This window comes from Pongo abelii, chromosome 5, assembly GCF_028885655.2.
Source record: "Pongo abelii isolate AG06213 chromosome 5, NHGRI_mPonAbe1-v2.0_pri, whole genome shotgun sequence".
NCBI classification, from domain to species: Eukaryota; Metazoa; Chordata; class Mammalia; order Primates; family Hominidae; genus Pongo; species Pongo abelii.
In genome coordinates this window covers 34942433-34955539 of record NC_071990.2, presented here as the reverse complement: position 1 = coordinate 34955539, position 13107 = coordinate 34942433, and the positions used below count along the sequence as shown (strand labels likewise).

The following is a 13107-nucleotide window of genomic DNA, read 5'->3' as shown; positions in this document are numbered from 1 at the left end:
ACATCCTGGCCCCCGACACATTACTACTTATTCCAGCTGTTATTGAAATTGTGGAAAACCCACTTCATAAGGAACCAGAAATCTGGGTTCTAGTTTTGCTGCTCTGTATTTTTTGGACAACGCACGTAAGCTTACTTCCCTTATTTGCAAAATAGGGGGCTACTTGAAGGCAGAAGACCATTTCTCAGTCATCCCCCCCCCACCCCTCCCCGCCTTGGATCTAGCAGTGCTGGGCAATTCGCGATGTTTCAAAAACATTTCCTAACAGAAGAGGGTAGACAAGATAGTCTCTATGCTTCCTTTCTCATTCTTTGACAGACCTTAACCGGGAAGGTGTGCGATATATACAGAAATACTTTGTCTTCTATTTTAAACACAGAACAAGGCATGCTAAATTCTCATGACTTTATTTTGATAGGGTTGTTCCTGACGGAGTGGGTGGAAGGTTATGGATGTTTGTATCGAGACCTTTTTTATCTTCCGGAGACACGATGCTACCGTTGCATAACACAAACAGCACCGATAAACTGTAGTAATAGGAAAGAGTGCCAGGGAATCAAGACTTTAAGGCAGCATCCCTCTGGGAAAGCGGCTCTTCAAACACGTCCTTCAAGCGCGAGTGGCAGACTCCTTGCTGGGAGGGCTGAGTGCACTTTGCTACTTGACCTTGCCACTGTCTCTGCCTCTCCCGGGACTTCAGTTTCCTCACCTGCAAAATGGTAGAGTTGTCATAAACGAAAATCCCTCAACTTCTCCCGCAGCCCCAGGCTTTAACGGCTCTCCTTGAGGGTGGGGACGGGGCGGAGTAATGGTCTAGCCAGAAGCCTCCCCTGCCCCCCACGGCTGGACCATCTCTTTCCTCCTTCCTACTTTTCGCTCCATCGCCCCGCCGCGGTGAGGTCACGCGGGGACGTCACGAGTTTATGACGACACTAAGAGGCGGGCCTCCGGGAGAGGAAGGGGCGGGGTCTAGGCGGGCGACGCTTGCGCAGTGGGCGCGGCGCGGGAGGAGGTGGAGGCGGCGGAGTGGCGAGAGGCGAGAGGCGGCGGAGGCGGCGGAGCTGGGGGGGGTGGGTGGGGGGGGAGAGTGAGTGAGTGGCAGAGTGAGTTTACCCTTATGAGACTGTGAGAGGCCCGGGGCCTACCTCAAAGGAGCGGGGTCGCGACGCTAGCTAGCAGCGGGCCCCCTCCAGGTCCCCGGGCCCGGCGACGCGGCGGCGGCTCAGTTTGAAGAGGCGGGGAAGCGGGTGTCCGGTCCCCGCCATGGAGGGCATGGACGTGGACCTGGACCCGGAGCTGATGCAGAAGTTCAGCTGCCTGGGCACCACCGACAAGGACGTGCTCATCTCCGAGTTCCAGAGGCTGCTCGGCTTCCAGCTCAATCCTGCCGGTTGCGCCTTCTTCCTGGACATGACCAATTGGTGAGCCGGCCCCGCTGTGCCAGCGCTGGCAGCGGCCCCGGGGCCCCGAGGGGAAGGGAAGGGACACTTGAGCTTGGCGGCAGGGCGAGCCAGGCGGGTACTGAGGGCCACCCCTTCCCGGGACGGGGAGGACGAGTCGGGGAGCCCTGGGGGCATAGGGAGAATTTGGGGGCTGAGCAGGGCTAAAGGAGAGTTAGGGGCCACGGAGGCAGGAGGGGCGGAAGGGAGATGGTGGGGGCGAGCTCTTAAGGTTTTTCGAGGATTAGGGGCCAAGGGACGTGGGATGAGGGGAAAAGACTTGGGCATCCAGGCATAGTGGATAGACTTGGGAGGAAAAGGGTTATGGTATTGGCTGAGAGTAAAAAGCACAGGAGATCTGGATTTGGGGAGTGGGGAAAAAGGTTGGGGTTTGGAGTGAGGGGCTGAGGATGCCAGGATTGGGCGGAAACTATAGGGAAGGATTAGGTGCTGTGGAACAACCTGAGCACTGGAGAAGCTTGGGAGTTAGGAGCTGAGAACAGATTAGTTTATGTGTCTGTCTCTTTCCATCTGAGGATAGATAGGGAAAAGGGGGTGATATTATGGGGGAAGAAAAGGGGGTGATATTATGGGGGAAGACAAGGGGGTATGGTGAGGGAGATGACTTTTTTAAGAGTTATGCCAGGGAGGAGTAGGATCTACTAGTAAATCGACACATGGAGGACCCGGAGTATTAGACTTGGGACAGGGCCTGGGAACCACCTTAGGAGAAGTGGGGGAAATGAGATGATCTTGGAGGAAGGAACTTTCTGAAGGGACAGGACTCCTGGCAGAGAGTTCATCTGGGGCCACCAGAATGCTGGGAATGGAGAGGGGCTTATCTGAAAGAAAGCTAAGTTGACAGATGTTTGGGAAAATGGAGAACTTAGGCTGGGAGCCAAGTATTTTTGGCTTCACCTTGTAGAAGACTGAATTGGGGCAGAAGACTACCCGATGTAAAGGCGTGTTTCTTGGCTTTGGAAGTAGCACTTGCTGTTGTTGATAAGCAAGGCTTCCCCTTGTACTCTGAATAGAGGTTGTTGGATTCACTCAGAGGCAGAGTTGGAGTGGAGACGATTAGACTTTCTTTGAAAGGATTTCAGGTGAAGCAACTAATATTTCTTTGGGCAAAAGGCAAAAGGTTCAGTGCCCTTTGCTCTGTTAGGCATTCAGTCTCCTGACATGTGGAATCTTGTTTCTCTTGGCATCACTTGCACAACCAACCTCTCTTTTATTCCTTATCCACTGAATGCCTCAAGCAACGCTGGAAAAGAGGCTGTAAGCCTACTTTTTATCCCACTCCTAACCTAGTTCTACCCTGGATGATGCTCATCTATTAGTAGGAGCCTTGTAGCCGTGGCTGCACCAAAGGTAACGTGTAAATTTTTTTTTTTTTTTTGAGACAGAGTCTCGCTCTGTCGCTCAGGCTGGAGTGCAGTGACGCAACCTCACTTCACTGCAACCTCTGCCTCCCAGGTTCAAGCAATTCTCCTGTCTCAACCTCCCCAGCAGCTGGGACTACAGGTGCACACCACCTTGCCCGGCTAATTTTTTTGTATTTTTAGTAGAGGTGGGGTTTCACCATATTGGTCAGGCTGATCTTGAACTCCTGACCTCGTGTGATCCACCCGCCTTGGCCTCCCAAAGTGCTGGGAACAGGTGTGAGCCACTATGCCCCGCCATTTTTTTTTTTTTTTTTTCTGTGCATCATCTCTGATGAGTCCTACTATTTTATCTTTAAGGTCAATTATTACAGCAAGAGCAGGTTTAAATTTCTAGATGTTTAGAAAACTCTTTGACTGCATGCAGGAGATAGTCTTTAGAATTAATCATTTGTAATCTCCATTTGTATCTGTTACGTCTGATGATCTCAAGCAGGGAATATAGCCTACTGTAGTTTTCTGACAGCTAACCTGTGGTGTTTAGTCAGAGAGACATGGGTTATTGAACACACTGAGAAGAGCTATTACTCTGGTGAAACTTAGAAGTAAAGTTATAACTTGAAGAGAGTTGTTCTCTTGCCTGACTGCTTCCCACCTCTGGCCCTTTTTCTTCCTTGTGTACACTAGTTCAGCATAGGAAACTTGGCATATTGTTGCTGCTAGTTTGGTAGGAGAGGATCATTATTTCTCCCAACCCATTGTGAATTGGACCATTTAAACACTACCCTAGTAAGTTTTAAGTTCTTTAGAGTCAGTCTTTATTAGTGTAATTATTATGGCTACAAAAGCAGTGTAATGAATTTTATACGTTTGAGGTATGTATTTAATGTCTAAGATTTTTCTTAGGTGTTGTGGAAAGTAAATAGGTGAGGCCCAGTGTGGATAAGAAAAAAAATAACTTAAAAGGCTGCATGCCTATAATCCCAGCACTTTGGGAGGCCAGGTGAGGCAGGAGGATCACTTGAGTCCAGGAGTTTGAGACCAGCCTGGGTGACATAGTGAGATCCTGTCTCTACAAAAAATACAACAAAATGAGCCGGGCATAATGGTATGCACCTGTAGTCTCAGCTACTTGGGAGGCTGAAGTGGGAGGATCACCCTGGGAAGCAGAGGCTGCAGTGAGCTGAAATTGCCACCATTGCACTCTAGCCTGGGTGACAGAGTGGTGAGATGCTGTCTCAAAAAAAAAAAAAAAAAAAATTAAAAATATAGTTGGATTATAAAACTTCTATTTGAGGGAGGCTGAGGCAGGAGAATGGCGTGAACCCAGGAGGCGGAGCTTGCAGTGAGCCAAGATTGCGCCACTGCACTCCAGCCTGGGCAACAGACCGAGACTCCGTCTCAGAAAACAAGATAAAATAAAATAAAACTTCTATTTGAGTTTTTATATAAAAAGCTTAAGCTCAAAGCCATGGAGTAGCATATATGTTGATGACATGTTATTTCTGTATAAAAACAAGTTACATATATGAGCAAAGGAGTGAGCCATTAAGAAAATGTGTTCTGGGCCAGGTGTGGTGGTGCATGCGTGTAGTCCCCAGCTACCTGGGAGCCTGAGGTAGGAAGATCACCTGAGCCCAGGAGGTCGAGGCTGCAGTGAGCCGTGATCATGCCACTGCACTCCAGCCTGGGCGACAGAATGAGACTCTGTCTGGAAAAAAAAAAAATGTGTTCTGGCTTTAGAGAAATTGAGAAGTTGGAAGTCAGTAGCTTCTTAGAAATCCATGCAGTTAAGTGATAATTCAACTTTAAGTCACATTACCTTATTTTTTGGCTATATAAGGCATGTTCTTTATTTTCTTTGATTATAAAATGAAAAATCATTTGTGAACTGAAAGCAGGAAGGCTTTTCATTTTTTTCTTTCTTATGAAAGATAGCGCCATAATCTAATACTGTATTTTTTGATTCCTATATTTACCTAATTCATCTTGACAGATTTTTATTTTATTTTTTTGAGACAGGGTCTCATTCTGTCTCCCAGGCTGAAGTGCAGTGGCACAACCATGGCTCACTACAGCCTCAACCTCCCAGATTCAAGCAATCCTCCCACCTCAGCCTCTTGAGTAGCTGGGACTACAGATGCGTGCCACCATGACTGGCTGATTTTTTTGTTTTTTACTTTTTATTTAATTTAATTTTTTTCCTTTTTCTGATGTCAGATGGGTAATGTGCACATGTTATATAACAAGATTCAGGGTTGGCATGTCTCATACATGCATGTAAACACCCAATCATCACGCATATGAATTACAAAAGGATCAATTTAAAAATTTTTTTACAGATGGGTCGCACTATGTTGCCAGACCTAGTCTTGAACTCTTGGGCTCAATCTTGCCTTAGTCTCCCAAAGTCTTGGGATTATAGACATGAGCCACTGTGTCCAGCCAAGATTTTTTTTTCAAACAAACATCCATCATAATTAATAAAATCTAGGTAAATACATATACACATAATGTGCATGCATGCATACTTAATCACAGTATTTGTGTGTGTTGCTCAAGTAAAAATCTAAAGTCTAGACGTGTTGTTTTAAGCATCATTTAATTTCTAACTGGGCAACTGTTGACATAGTCCTAATACAAGTTGACAAAAAAATCTCTCAACTTGCTCTGATGATTAACCTGTTGAATTGAAGATGATTAATCTTCCTGTGACTTCATAAGTGCCTGCTTCGGGTTGTAATAAATACCATTCAGTTGTCTATTAAAAAATAATGTGGTAAATTAAAAATCATTATCGAAAAGCGAAGACCCTGAGTCTTCTAAAATTAAACCTGTCTGAGTGCAATCGCTCACGCCTATAATCCCAGCACTTTGGGAGGCCAGGGCAGTGGGATTGCTTGAACCCAGGAGTTTGAGACCAGCATAGGCAAGGTAGCGAGACCTCCATCTCTACAAAAATAAAAAAATTAGCTGGGCATGGTGGTGCTCACCTGTAGTCCCAGCTAAGTGGGAGGCTGAGGTGGGAGGATCAATTGAGCCTGGGAGGTGAAGGGTGCCGTGAGCTGTGACTGTGCTGCTGCACTCCTGCCCGGGTAGCAGAGTGAGACCCTGTCTCAAAAATAAAATAAAAATAAAACCTGAGTTGGAAAGGTTATGCTTTTGTGATCAAAAGTAAGAATTTATTTTGTCATTGTTGAAAAACTGACTAAATGGAATGTTTTCGCCTTGTAAATCTTCTACCCTGTTAACATATTTTTTTTGGTCTTAGGTTGACAAAATTGTGTAGATACTTCTTTTTTTTTTTTTTTTTTGAGACAAAGTCTTCCTCTGTCACCCAGGCTGAAGTGCAGTGGTGCGATCTTGGCTCACTGCAACCTCTGCCTCCCAGGTTCAAGAGATTCTCCTGCCTCAGCCTCCCGAGTAGCTGGGACTATGGGCGCCCACCACCACACCTGGCTAATTTTTATATTTTTGGTAGAGACGGGGTTTCACCATGTTTGGCCAGGCTGGTCTCGAACACCTGACCTCAAATGATCCACCCACCTTGGCCTCCCAAAGTGCTGGGATTATAGGCGTGGGCCACCGCACCTGGCCTCTATTTGTTAAATTTAGAACCAAATATTGTTTTCAGTTGAGCATGTTGGTAGCATTTATACCTGAGCTGGCAGCCATGCTACTGGAGATTGATGGAACTGTCTGTTAACAGAAGTAGTCAATTTTCAGTTCCTAAGTGAGTATGTAAAGTGAATAAATGATATGGTGAAAGTAAACCCAATATCTAAAACCAAATTGAAATGACTTGTAGATTAATATCTGCAGTGTTCTATAGGTGGAATGTCTTTTAGAGATACTATTGGGCTGTGAATACAGAACTTGGAATTCTAAAACTGGAAACTGACTTAAGAGATTCTTTAGTTTAGGCCAGGCGCAGCGGCTCATGCCTGTAATCCCAGCATTTTGGGAGGCCGAGGCGGGCGGATCATGAGGTCAGGAGATTGAGACCATCCTGGCTAACATGGTGGAACCCCGTCTCTACTAAAAATACAAAAAAAAATTAGCCAGGCGTGGTGACGGCCGCCTGTAGTCCCAGCTACTCGGGAGGCTGAGGCAGGAGAATGGCATGAACCCAGGAGGTGGAGCTTGCAGTGAGCCGAGATCACGCCACTGCACTCCAGCCTAGTTTATTCCAACTTTTCCTGCAGATTTGCATCCAGCCCTTCTAAGATAGCCATCTGTCCTATTCTTGTATCCCTACGGGCAGAGATTTGCATGATACCTTATTATAATGTTTAATTACTTTCTGGTTAGAATTATGTTAAAACTAAACCTTCCTTGCTACAATTTAAGCCTTTTTCATTTGTGTATGTCCTCCTTGGAGATGGAGGATATCTAATAAATACTCTGTTAAGAGGTCAGAAAGCTTCTATTAATTGAAATTACTAAAAGTTTTCAACTATGTAAAATTTAAACATGTTCAATTTAATGGGTTCATATTTTTTAATGTAGTCTAATTGGCTTTTTTTTAATGGGAAACCAAGATTCAGAGGAGAGCTTACCTCACTTTTTAAGAATTTGTGGTAAAATATATATAACAAAATTTACCCTTTTAATCAATTTATTTATTTATTTATTTTTAATTCTTTTTGAGACACAATTTCACTCTGTTGCCCAGGCTGGAGTGCAGTGGTGCAATCTCGGTTCACTGCAACCTCTGCCTCCTGGGTTCATGCGATTCTTGTGCCTCAGCCTCCCAAGTATTTGGGATTACAGGTGTGGGCCACAACGCCTGGCTAATCTTTGTATTATTAGTAGAGTCAAAGTTTTGCCATGTTGGCCAGTCTGGTCTCAAACTCCTGACCTCAGGTGATCTGCCTGCCTCGGCCTCCCAAAGTGCTGGTATTACAGGTGTGAGCCACCATGCTCAGCCCGCATTTTAATCAGTTTAAGGTGTACAGTTCAGTGTTACATTAGGTGTTCATTGTAAGTTGTTGTTTAGCATTAGTGACGAGTCAAATAACTCTTCTAGATTTTTATACGTTAACTTAGGAGTTAATACTGGCCTTATTTCGCAGTATAGCAGTAGATAAAATATCTTTTAATAGCATATAGACAATGTTTTTCTACCTCCTATTAGGCTAATGCTGTGCAGTTGTGGTATTGCAACATCCTAGGTTGCCTGCAGGTATCTTCAGGGAGCAGTGTGTATGTTTTGGAATTCTACTTTCATCCACCATGGATGGAACAGATGTTTTCTAGAAAAGTAACTTGGGAAAAATATTTCTGTAAAATATGATGTCCTATTAACTTTCTCAACATTGTCAGAAACACCCTACTAGATAAAGATATAACCACAAGTCAATGAAATGAAATTAGAATTTAGATATGAAAATCAGTTGTACCTCTTACCTGATCACATATTACCTTCTTTGCCTGTTAATCTATGTCTCAGTCACCCGTGCTAAATGAGTTTCTCATCTACGCTGTGGTTTATATGTATAAATCTAGGAAAAAGTTCCTTTATGATAGAGATAATACTTCTATTAATATTGGTTTCCTTAAATAAATGTGTGTCAAACAGTAGTTTTAGGAAGAGGGTAAGGAAGGGCTACATAACAGCGATAGAGTATTATGTACTCTATTGCATTTTTTAAAAGGTTTTTATTTTTGATTTGGAATATTGTTGATTTTTAAAATAAGATTGTGAAATTGATACCATGTAAATTAACTATTTTATTTTAATTTATTTAATTTTAATTTTTTAGAGACGTCTCGCTATGTTGCCCAGGCTGGAGTGCAATGGCTGTTTACAGGCATGATCATGTAGCACTCTACAGCCTTGAACTCTGAGGCTCAAGTGATTCTCCCACCTCAGCCACCTGAGTAGTTGGGATTACATGTGTGCAGTACTGTGCCTGGCAAAATTAACTGTTTTAAAGTGAACAATTCAGTGGTGTTTAGCGCATTCACAGTGTTGTGCAACCACTACCTCTCTCTTGTTTCTAAACTTTTTCGTAACACCAAAATGAAACTTTACACCCATTAAGCCGGTGTAAAGGACTATTCTCTCCTCAGCCATTGGCAACCAGCAGTCTGAGTTCTGTCTCTATGTATGTACCTATTCTGTATATTTTCTTTTCTTTTCTTTTCTTTTTTGGGATGGAGTTTCACTCTTGTTGCCCAGGCTGGAGTGAAATGACGTGATCTCGGCTCACTGTAACCTCCGCCTCCCAGGTTCAAGTGATTCTCCTGCCTCAGCCTCCCTTGGATATTTCATGTAAATAGAATTGTACGATATTTGTCCTTTTGTGTCTGCATCTTGTTGTTGTTGTCGCCCAGGCTGGAGTACAGTGGCGTGATCTCGGCTCACTACAACCTCTGCCTCCCGGGTTCAAGCGATTCTCCTACCTTAGCGTCCCAAGTAGCTGGGATTACAGGCATGCAAGATCATGCCTGGCTAATTTTTGTATTTTTTATAGAGATGGGGTTTCGCCATGTTGGCAGGCTGGTCTTGAACTTCTGACCTCAAGTGATCCATCTGCCTTGGCCTCCCAAATTGCTGGGATTACAGGCATGAGCCACTGTGCCCAGCCTTTTCTTTTTGGTTTCTTTTAATGAAGCGTGTAAGTTTCTTGCCATGGCATCTTTCATTTAGCATTATGTTTTCAGGGTTCATCCATGTTGTAGTATGTATCAGTACTTCATTTTTTTTTTTTTTTTTTTTTTTTTTGAGACAGGGTCTCATTCTGTTGCCCAGGCCGGAGTACACTGGCGCTATCATGGCTAACCGTAGCTTCGACTCCTGGGCTCAATCCATCCTCCCACCTCAGTCTCCCAAGTAGCTGGGATATAGGCATGAGCCACCATGCCCAGCCAATTTTTGTGCTTTTTGTACAGACAGGATTTTGCCATGTTGCCCAGGCTTGTTTAGAACTCCTGGGCTTAAGGGATCCACCTGCACTGGCCTCCCAAAGTTTTGGGATTACAGGCATGAGCCACCCCCCAACCCCCACCCCTGGCTTCTCCCTTTTTTTATGGCTTGATAGTATTCCATTGTATATACATATCACAGTTTGTTTCATCTATTCATTCGTTGGTAGACATTTGGGGTGTTTCTATCTTTTGCCTATTCTGAGTAGTAAAGTTTTGAATATGTGCGTGTACCTGTATTTGTTTGAGTACCTTTTTTTAGTTCCTTTGGGTATGTATCTAGGAATGGAAATTTTGGGTCATATGGTCATTCTGTTTTTGAGGAATCATCAAACTCTTTTCCACAGTGGCTGAATCATTTTACATTCCCAACCTCAGTGTATGAGTTGGTCCCAATTTCTCCACATCCTTGCCAACACTTGTTATTTTTCTTTCTTCTTTTAAACTTCCAGTTTAATGGAACATATATATATATGTGTATATATATATATTTTTTTTTGGAGATGGAGTCTTGCTCTGTTGCCCAGGCTGGAGTGCAGTGGCACGATCTCGGCTCACTGCAACCTCCACCTCCTGGGTTCAAGTGATTCTCCTGCCCCAGCCTCCCGAGTAGCTGGGACTACAGGTGTGTGCCACCACGCCCTGCTAATTTTTTTTGTATTTTTAGTAGAGACGGGGTTTCACCTTATTGGCCAGGCTGTCTCAAATTCCTGACCTTAGGTGACCCGCCTGCTTTGGCCTCCCAAAGTGCTTGGATTACAGGCGTGAGCCACTACGCCCAGCCAATATTTTTCTTTTTAAAACTATAGCCATCCTAGTGGGTATGGATTGGTACCTTATTATGATTTTGATTCTTATTTTTCTAATTACTAATTATATGAACATATTTTTATGTGCTTGTTGGCCATTTGTACATCTTCTTTGGAGAAATAACCATTTAAGTCCTTTGCGCATTTTCTTTCCCCCACCCCCAGAGGAATTTTGTTGATGGCTCTAGTTTATTCCCTCCCAAAAGACCAATAGCAACCAGATGATGTGAAGTTAACTTCAGGATTTTATTGTCTTCATAATAAAATAAAAGATGACATTTAGAACTGTATCACTTGGTCCTTTCTTGTCTTATCGCCTCCCAGTTCAAAATGTCTTAAAAGCTAGCATTCTTTTACATCTGCAGTTGGGTTCAATGCACTCTAGCCTCAGCACAATCTTCTTTATAGTTTTAACCTTTTTCTGGGAAGTTGGCTTAGTCTGCCCACCATAGCTACCCTGCTTCCTGTCATAATACTGCTTTCTCTGGGCATACAGAGAATTCTTGCCTTTCTTATACTGTGTCACTTTGTGGGGTTGGTGTTTGCCATACTTCTTATAGAAAGTCTGGTGGCTTTTAGGAATGTTCATTATGTTTGCTGGAGCACTGTCAGCACAAAAAGGCTTTGCCCATTTTTAAATTGGGTTGTCTTTTTGTTCTTCAGTTGTAAGAAGTCTCTCTTTTTTTTTTTGAGACTCGTTGCCCAGGCCGGAGTGCAGTGGCGCGATCTCGGCTCACTGCAAGCTCCGCCTCCCAGGTTCATGCCATTCTCCTGCCTCAGCCTCCTGAGTAGCTGGGACTACAGGCGCCCACCACCATGCCCGGCTAATTTTTTTGTATTTTTGTAGAGTCAGAGTTTCACTGTGTTAGCCAGGATGGTCTCGATCTCCTGACCTCATGATCCGCGTGCCTCAGCCTCCCAAAGTGCTGGGATTACAGGCGTGAGCCACTGCGCCTGGCCTGTAAGAAGTCTTTATATATTCTGGATATGAAACCCTTATTGGGTATATAAATTGCACTATTTTCTCCCATTCTGTAGGCTGTCTTTTCACTTTCTTGACAATGTCCTATGATTCACAAATGTTTCTAATGTGCTGAGGTCCATATCAATTCTTTTTTTCTTTGCTTGTGTTTTTGATGTCATAAATTCATTACCAAATCCAAGATCATGAAGATTTATCCCTTTGTTTTCTTCTAAGAGTTTTATAGTTTTAGTTCTTTATATTTAGGGTGTTGATTCATTTTGTATATGGATATCCATTTTGTATAATTAATTTTTGTGTATGGTATGAGGTGGGAACCAGCTTGATTCTGTGGAGCTTAATTTTGATCATGTTTCTGCTCTGGGACTGGCTTCTCATTAGCTCTGTATTAAATATATCCTTTACTTTTAGTAAATATATATTTTATTCTCTTCAGCCATCACTAAAAGTTGGGCAGAAAAAAGTGTGCAGGATTTTCTGGTTGGGGCAGAAAACTTATGAATGTTCTATTGGCATTCAAAGCTAGATGTGTTTAAAAGGTCAGTTTGCCAGGCGCAGTGGTGCACGCTTGTAGTCTTAGCTACTTGGGATGCTGAGGTGGGAGGATTGCTTGAGCCCAGGAGTTCTGGGCTATAGTGTGCTATGCCAATTTGGGTGTCTGTACTAAGTTCGGTATCAGTATGGTGATCTCCCGGGAGCGGGAGACCACCAGGTTGCCTAAGGAGGGGGTGAGCCAGCCCAGGTCAGAAATGGAGCAGGTGAAAAGTCCTGTGCTGATCAGTAGTGGGATTACATCTGTGAATAGCCACTGTACTCCATAGCAAGACCCAATCTTTAAAAAAATAAAAAATCAAAAAAGTTAAAAAATAAAAATAATAAAAGGTCAATTTATCCTTTTCCTTACTCCAGCCAGTTTTTGGTCTCCCAGAAATTAGACTTGAACTGAGTTATCTTTAAGGCCCTCTCTTTTCTGGACACCCCAGTTCATTTGCCAAATCCAGTTAATTTCCACCTGGATTTGGCAGTGTACTTCCCAAATGTCTCTTTTTTTCCATTCCCACTGCCACCGCCTTAGTTTGCAGATTATGTTACTAGTTTAACAGAGTAACATAGGCATAGTCCAAATCGGTTTTCTACGCGTGACTTTCTTCCTTCCAGTCTATTTTGTGGACATACCACTGCTAGATCAATCTTTCTAAATCACAGCTTCAATCTAGACTCTTCATAGAAACCTCTAACGGCCTTGTTGCTTACCAGATACAGAACAGAAAGCTTTAGCTTGGCATTCATTCAGGACCCTGCAAAGACTGGTCTCAGTTTACCTACTTCTACCTTTCCTGGCGTATCTTTGTAGTGAATATTCTGCTTTTCTCTGCTCTGTTCAAACTAGGCTGCTGCTCATTCCCACATAAACTTTTGCTCTCCCAATTTTAAACTGGTTTCTCCTACTTAGAATGCTATTCTTTCCTTTCTACCTGAAGAAGTCCTATCGTTTTTCTGAAATTGACATACTGATCCTGTTCTTAGCAGTGTACTCTTCTTTGAACTCCACTCTTTCCTTTTTT

General features: G+C 43.6%; 1 protein-coding gene, 1 long non-coding RNA gene and 1 other non-coding gene across 8 annotated transcripts in view; 1 reads left to right on the top strand and 2 right to left on the bottom strand.

Moving 5' to 3' along the window:
• Positions 1-391: 391 nt before the first annotated feature.
• Positions 392-875, bottom strand: LOC112133889 (uncharacterized). The gene is made up of 2 exons (XR_008526752.2): positions 710-875; positions 392-527 (listed from the first exon to the last, which is right to left on the bottom strand). It is a non-coding gene; the product is annotated as an uncharacterized LOC112133889 (long non-coding RNA).
• Positions 876-990: 115 nt separating this feature from the next.
• ILRUN (inflammation and lipid regulator with UBA-like and NBR1-like domains) overlaps positions 991-13107 on the top strand; it is a 111724-nt gene continuing 99607 nt past the window's right edge. For 5 of the 6 annotated variants that reach the window (XR_008526750.2, XR_008526751.2, XM_024249010.3 and 2 more), the window contains exon 1: positions 1011-1421. Coding sequence is in view for 4 of the 6 variants with exons in the window: in XM_024249010.3 (XP_024104778.2) it covers positions 1264-1421 (158 nt within the window). In the remaining 2 variants the exon portion in view is untranslated. Of the gene's footprint in view, positions 1422-13107 lie in introns of all 6 variants that reach the window. The other variant, XM_002816782.5, reaches the window with a different exon arrangement.
• LOC112134082 (small nucleolar RNA U13) lies at positions 5036-5141 on the bottom strand. The gene has a single exon (XR_002915665.2). It is a non-coding gene; the product is annotated as a small nucleolar RNA U13 (small nucleolar RNA).